At 33.9% G+C, this 7,718-nt stretch overlaps 1 protein-coding gene across 1 annotated transcript; it reads left to right on the top strand.

Moving 5' to 3' along the window:
• Positions 1–1,339: 1,339 nt before the first annotated feature.
• On the top strand, positions 1,340–6,418 carry LOC130715031 (uncharacterized). Its single transcript, XM_057565024.1, has 12 exons — positions 1,340–1,801; positions 1,943–1,988; positions 2,313–2,382; positions 2,769–2,852; positions 3,016–3,132; positions 3,469–3,936; positions 4,027–4,427; positions 4,546–4,645; positions 4,755–4,814; positions 5,037–5,123; positions 5,294–5,422; positions 5,835–6,418. The coding sequence occupies exons 1-12, from the start codon at positions 1,792–1,794 to the stop codon at positions 6,135–6,137; spliced, it is 1,875 nt and encodes a 624-aa protein (XP_057421007.1). The 5' UTR covers positions 1,340–1,791; the 3' UTR covers positions 6,138–6,418.
• Positions 6,419–7,718: the final 1,300 nt, after the last annotated feature.

Here is a 7,718-nt window from a genome sequence, read left to right as displayed (position 1 = left end):
ATTTTATAATTGACAACTTCTTTTTTATACAGATGTTACCGCTGTTTGAGTAACATTTGTATATTCTTTTAACAAATGTCTTTTCCGATAATTTATCTATGACTAGACCAACTAATACATTGAACACTTTAATATAACTATTATTAGTTCTATCTTTTATTTTTATACAATTTTCATAGTAAAGTTGACAATTTAATTTAAATTTGATGCTTTTTATTTTTTTTATTTAGACAAAAATATATAACTAAAATATACTCTCTCTAACCAAGTGATTTAATTTCCATAGTGGTTTAATATTTCGTCCCTTGAGCAAATAGTTGAAAATTCGAATCTCAATTCTTATGAATGAAATAACTCATTGGTTAGTCATTTACCACTGTCTTGACTGTGGGGTGTGGAATTAATCTAATAACTACTGGTTTGGAGATTCTTTGGTTAAGAAAAAATTAACTCTCTCAATCCATTAAGACTTATTTATTGTACATTTATATAAAATTGTCTCCTGCATTTCGTAAATATTATTTTTTCAACAATTACCCCTTGTATATACTATGTTTCTTAATATATTCATATTGACACTTTAAAGTTTTGTCACATGTATTTAGAAATTATATTAATGATTGCATTTTTATTAAAATTTCCAACCAATCTCCTATTATATTTTTTATCTCTTTTATAATTTTGACACTTCAACTTTCTTATCATCTTTAAGAAATATATTAAGTTAGTTGCATAATAATAATAATTAATAAAACATAATATTCTATTGAAATTGTAAAAGAGAAAGTTAATTAAATAATAATAATTAATAAAACATAATATTCTATTGAAATTGTAAAAGAGAAAGTTAATTAAGTAGAAATAAAAAAAACTCTTAAAATAGTTATAGATAAAGAAAGTTTTTTTTAAAGAAGGAATAAAGAAAGTTATTCAACTTTTTTAATAAATTTTTTTTTTATAATTACCCCCAATAATTCATTTTTCATATGAACTAATAATTTAATTAAGATTAAATGTAAAAAAAATTGAATAAAGTTTTTAAAACTAATAAACGTAAGTGTAGTGTCAGAGAGTTTGTTGCAAAATTAATGTATACTATTTTTTTTATACATTGAAAAAATAAATTGCACTCTCATGAAAAGATCCTTGAACGTCCCTCACCCAAATTATATATCATTTAATTATTACCACTTAGTTATCATTCGGAAAATGTATGAATCTATGGAGATTTTTGTTTTTTTTTTTTTGCTAAATTTATTTTATTTTCTATGTATATATTTAACACGTGCCGGTAAGAATACGCATTCCTCTCCTTGAAGACAGTGAAACTGAAAAGAAATCAGCAACCTTAAAACCCTTTGAACCTTTGTGAACACAGATAAAGCCACTATTTATTTTCCACTTCTTCTCTTGAAGCTTTTATGGTGGAAGAAATTTTCCACTTTTGCACGTTTTGACATTTTCCCTGTTCCACCATTGCTTCTTCTACAAATGCCAAAAAGCCTATGACTATGATATGAGCATAGCACAACACAGTTAGAGAGAAGAGAAGGGTCATTGGTCAAAAAGTCTACTCTTCTCTCCGCATTCGTGGGTTTGGTTTACTGAACAAAAACAACCCCATTATAGTTCTAAACTGCATTAGAACCAAGCAAGTAGTTCCTTTGTGGGTGATGAAACGAGGAGACATGTCAAGTCAATTCTTGGACTCTAGTTTGTAGCTTCTCGTGGCTATTTGTGCATCTGGGCCATTGTGTTTCTAACTGTTCTGTTTCTGAGTTCTTGTTTGTTATGTTCCTGGGTACGATGGATGGAGACTCTGTCTGTCTTGCTTCTTTTTCTTTTCTTTTCCTTAACTCTTTCTTACTGTTGCTGATGTTATATAGTGTGAAATGTATTTGGTTCTTCCTTGAAATTAACTCTGGTTTTGGATGGTTTTCAGAAATGGGGCTTGAAGGTCTCATTCCAATGCACAAGCGTTCAAAGAGGTACCCTTTTGTTCCATATGTTTAGTTTTTCTCCTGTTGCTTAAAGTTGGTTCCTTTATGTGTGTGCTCTTGATTGTGGAATTTTTACATGAGGGGTTGTTTGTTTTCATAAAAAAAAAATGAAGCTTTCACATTTTTATGTCAACATCTTCTGCAATTGCTCATTCTTCCATTTTGGTCTTAGTCTGTGTACCAATTTGAGTACTTTATTTTGGAAGAAGGGTGTTTCTGGTTGAAACTGAAATTGAATGTTTATACCTCAAAATAAAATACAGTACCCGATAATCATCATTTTAACTGTGATTTACTGTTCTTGTATGACAGCTTTCCCAATAAAAGAACAGTCGAGGAGGATAATTCTGATGACGTTGAAGCCTTAGATCGAATAAAGCTGGTATAATTAATCACTTCATTATCATGTAGAAATCGCCACCACTTTTTTTCTAGCCTTTCTAGCTTAGGAAGGTACTATTCTTGTAAATGTATTGTTAAGCGTATATGATGCTGAACAAGTTTTGGGTTTAGTTGGTATTTGGTGTCATGAATGCCGAGGGCACGCTGAATTTATGTTTTCAAAGTTTAGTGTGGAGCGGATTAACAGAGAACTGATTTTGTGGAAAACATATATGTTTGGGGTAATTAGTTCCATCTCATAGAATTTTCATATTGACGGTTAGTTTACTACCATTTTCTGCAGTCCACAGGCATAACAAATAACTTCTGGGTAGTTATTTAGAAGCAAGAATTTCATGCCTTAGTTATTTGTTTATCTGGTTCCAGGATACAGGTTACCTCACGGAATGCGGTGAAGCAAGGAAAAAACCGACCCGTACAAATGATGTTCAATGTGCTCTCAAGCAAGAGGTACATAACCAGAACCTTTTCATTATAATCCTGCTGCCATATTTTTTTGCATTATTGTTCAATAAGTGTTTCTTTTAATCATGCTTTAGCTTTGTGCATTCGTCTACTGGCTCAGCAAACATCTACCTGATTGCTATTTTGTGTTAAAATTATCTTATGCCAGATTCTACAGTTAGAAAAAAGACTACAAGATCAATTTGAGGTCAGATGCACATTAGAAAAGGCACTTGGATACAGACCTACATTTCTTGTTAATCCAAATGAGATGGCCATCCCCAAGGTTGGTACTTCTTCAATAAATTTGGGACAATAAATGTGCATTTGCTTCTGATGTCAGAATTTTTAACCAATTATCAATCGGTGGAGCATATCCAGGAATAATAAATTTATTTATATTTGGTTTTTGTTTTTAATCAATATAAGAACACTGATGTCATAACTCAACTTGCAAGCACACATATATTGTTCTGCAATCATAAGATTATTTTGCAGGCATTAAATGGTTATATGTTGTTTAGGAGTCTATTGTTAACTTAATATCTGGTATGGCTTTCTTGTTCATATATTGTTCTCTTTTTTATTAAGATTAGATTCTTTCTTTTTTTTGTGACTCCAGCCTACCGCAGAATTAATTAAAGAAATTGCGGTGCTTGAGTTAGAAGTTGTGTATTTGGAACAACATCTCCTCTCCTTGTACCGTAAAGCATTTGATCAACAATTATCCTTTGTCGCTCCATCCACCAACGAGGAAAGAGTAAAGTCTCCTCCTCCAACACCTAGAGCAAGATTCACTGAAACTTCTAAGCCTGAGGTATTGTTTAAAAGAGGAGGTTCTGCAGTAAAATCTATTGATCATGAGCTTGATACTCCGCAAAAGGAATATAATGGATATGAACCTGAGACTCTGGAGAAAGAGCAGAACTTACATCAGCAAGAAGGAAAGCATTTAGACTCTGGTATATATCGTTGCCACTCCTCATTATCCCAGTGTTCGTCAGCATTCGCAACAAGATCATCTCCTCCTTCAGAAGGGTTGACCGAATCTCTGCGTGCTTGCCATTCACAGCCCTTGTCCATGATGGAGGTAAATCACTTTCCAAGGATAATTCTTTTATCAGTCTTTTATCTATTTGGAGGCCTATCTGACACAGTTTATTCTACACAATTAACCCAGAATGTTGATACTCCAACAAAAGTAATCAGCCTGGCAGAACATCTTGGTACCCGTATATGTGATCATATTCCAGATGCTGCTAATAGGCTTTCTGAGGAAATGGTTAAATGTATATCAGCTATTTATTGCAAACTCGCAGAACCACCTGTGACGAATCCTAGCTTTTCATCTCCCAGTTCATCCTTGTCTTCAACAAGTCCATTTTCTATTGGAGATCAAGGGGACATGTGGAGTCCAGGGTATAAGAATAACTCCGCTTTCGATCTACGGTTAGACAATCCTTTTCATGTCGAAGGACTCAAGGAGTTTAGTGGGCCATACAGCACTATGGTTGAGGTATCGTGGATATATAGAGAGAATGAAAAATTGGGTGATACAGCGCAGTTGCTTCAGAATTTCAGGCGAGTCTATCAATATCTGATTATGATCATGAAACTATAATGTGAAAAGTACATAATTTAGTGGGAATTATTTGATCCCTTCTAATGATAACAGGCATGTACTTATATGTTGTTTCAGGTCACTAATCTGTCAATTAGAAGAGATAGATCCTGGGAAGTTGAAACATGAGGAGAAGTTAGCTTTCTGGATCAATATACACAATGCTTTAGTGATGCATGTAATATTTATTCTCAAAAGTCAAAACTAATTTTCTCTTCAATACTTTCCCATTTCTCTCACTTGCACTCGATTAATTCGGTTATAATCTGTTCTTTGGTTTCTAATAGGCATTTTTGGCTTATGGAATTTCTCAAAGCAGTGTGAAAAGAGTCTTTCTTCTGTTGAAGGTAAATCCACAATAGTAGCTCTAGTAGTCAATTAAGTATGAAACTCTTTCGTTGAACTCAACGTTGATCCGCGTTTGAGTCAACGTGGCAAAATCTTGTTTCTACGTTCATGCATTGAGATGTGTATTTTTCAGTTTGCGTTGACGCGCAAACAGGAAACCAAACGGACACTTAGCCTAGCTGCTTTTGCTGACCTTCTCAATGTCATGATGCTCTTTGCAGGCTGCATATAATATTGGGGGTCATACAGTTAGTGCAGACACAATACAGAGTACTATACTTGGGTGCCGGATGTCGCGTCCTGGACAGGTCGGTCGTACAATCCTAACCCTTCCCCTACAAAAAAAAGAAAGAAAGAAAGAAGAAAGAGCCTGCCATTCAGCATATCTTGGAAATATGAATATCCCCTCAATTTGCAAAGTAGTTATGTTGTAAATCTTAGAGTGACTTACCTTCTACTAACATGGTTCCTATTGTAGTGGTTCCGCTTGCTCTTTTCTCCAAAGACAAAGTTCAAAGCTGGGGATGGACGACAAGCATACGCAATTGAGCATCCTGAGCCTCTTCTGCACTTTGCACTATGTTCAGGAAACCACTCTGATCCCGCGGTAATTTTACCATTTCTTATATATAATGTGATTTTACTTGATTTTAACATCTTCATTTTTCAACACTGGATGCTATGTGCTCCATCAGCACTTGATTTTTGTTTGAGAAAATACTTTCTGCACTTGTAAATCAAATTGACACATCATTTAGAAATGGAACAATTTCATTTGAGACTTGTCTAGTTTATGTACAACCCTGTTTGAACTTCTATTTATTAAATCACTTGTGAAGGTTGTTCTTAATGCCTGAACTTGGAAATCCTTCTTCAATTGATTTCCAAAATCAATTCTGGAAAGAAGCTTATTTGTGTAACTTCCGGTGCAAGTATGACATCTAGAAATCAAATTATTGTGTTTAATATGGATTTACATACTTTAGTGAGAGGTTTTTATCTTGTGATGAACTATGCAGGTACGTGTATATACACCCAAGAGAGTGTTTGAACAACTAGAAGTCGCGAAAGAAGAATACATTCGAGCTACATTTGGGGTACGCAAGGACAAGAAGATACTTCTGCCCAAGATTGTAGAGTCATTCGCGAAGGACTCAGGTTTGTGTCATGCTGCTATTATGGAGATGATACAACAGGCTGTACCTGAATTCCTAAGAAAGGGTGTTAAGAAATGTCTCCTTGCAAAATCCCAGAAGAACATAGAATGGACTCCACACAACTTCACTTTTCGGTATCTCATACCTAAGGAGCTGGTAAAATAGTTACTTTGGGGAGCGATATGAACTGTTTGGATTATTATGTATTCTTTTGTACAAAGTTGACAGGGTAGCAGCAAAGGCAAAGTTTGATATTGCAATATGCATCATTGTACCATTTTGCATATGTAATGTCTTTACCATGCCATTCTAGTATTTGTAATTTCATTAGTCTATCAAAATAGTTGAGATTCTGCTATGTGCAGTGTAAATGATTTGTTTTCATAATCAATTTGTCATTGGGATTTCTTTGTAATTCATTACTTGCCTGTTGGGCATTGATATGATGATGTTGTGCACAGTTAAAACAAAATCTAAACCCGCATGGTCTAGTAAATAAAATTAGTTTAAATTTTATTTATGCAAAATATTCTTGTTCCAAGGTTTATATCATAATGATGTCAAGTGTTTTGCAAAAGTAAAGATAACACAAAGCATCAACCCCATATGTACCTTGACCACTTGCCCTTAAAAACAGAGCATCAACCTCTCTAACTGTAAATGGATGTCCCAATGGGAAAAAATATGCATATTTTGTAAGCCTATCAGCCAAAATAAAGATTTGGAATGCTTACTTCAGTTTTATTTTGCTAGGTAATCTCTATGTTATGAATTGGGTTGCCAAAGTGTAACCAAAGACAAACTTTATTTTTGGACAACAAATTAAATCGAGCTCTCAACGTGAAATGTATCTGCGCTATATGGAAAGGGATATTCCTACACTATATGAAAAGGGACGACACAATATATGACAAGTGATAGTCTCAAAGCTCTTTAAAAACAATGAAATTGGTTAGCGATGTGTTGCTCATTTACTGTTTTTTAGGTGGGATTGTATGCAAAAGTGAGAATTACTTATATAAATTATAGGAATGTTCTCATGTTTTGATGTATTGGATATAAAAGTGGGAATCATTGTAAATATAGGAATACACTCATATTTTGATGTTGGGCCCTTTAATGTTTTGTATGTAAAAGTGGAAAGCACTGTATGAAATATTTTATTTTAATGTTGAATACCTATAGTAAGTATGTGAAGGAATTCATATCATAAAAAATTAAATGACCGTACCATATAATGTAATATTGACCAATTGAAAAACTTAACAAAATAATCTAGATGTATGGAATAAGGAAAATTCTCAAAATGGACTCAAATGTATTTGCAGGGCGTGTTTCCAACAAACGTATTTGAGACGATTCTGAGTGTCTTTTCCTATTTTCATCCATGTAGATCATTTTGTTAAGTTTTTCAAATTATAAATTTTATATTATATTGTGGGATTATTTCAATTTTTTACAGTTCCTAATTAGCGCCGCCCATAAATGACTCTAAAGTGTGAAGCTTAGACTTGACCTATACGATCGCGCTAACTATCATGTGGTATTGTCGGTCACCGAGTCACATGTTTAGCATCGGCTTAGAGTCGACTAAACCGAGACTACAACTTGGAGTGGAGCACGAGGTCAATCTAAGAAAATCTTTGCCCCTTTTAACGTCTTCCTTGATGTCGACGCTAAAAAGAGAATAGATCATAATTTGGTTGCCTCAGCCGACGCTAATGGACATTTTTTGAAAGGATCCCC

Source organism: Lotus japonicus, chromosome 4, assembly GCF_012489685.1.
Source record: "Lotus japonicus ecotype B-129 chromosome 4, LjGifu_v1.2".
Lineage (NCBI taxonomy): Eukaryota > Viridiplantae > Streptophyta > Magnoliopsida > Fabales > Fabaceae > Lotus > Lotus japonicus.
The sequence above is the reverse complement of the archived record's forward strand: the minus strand, read 5'-3'. Positions and strand labels throughout refer to the sequence as shown.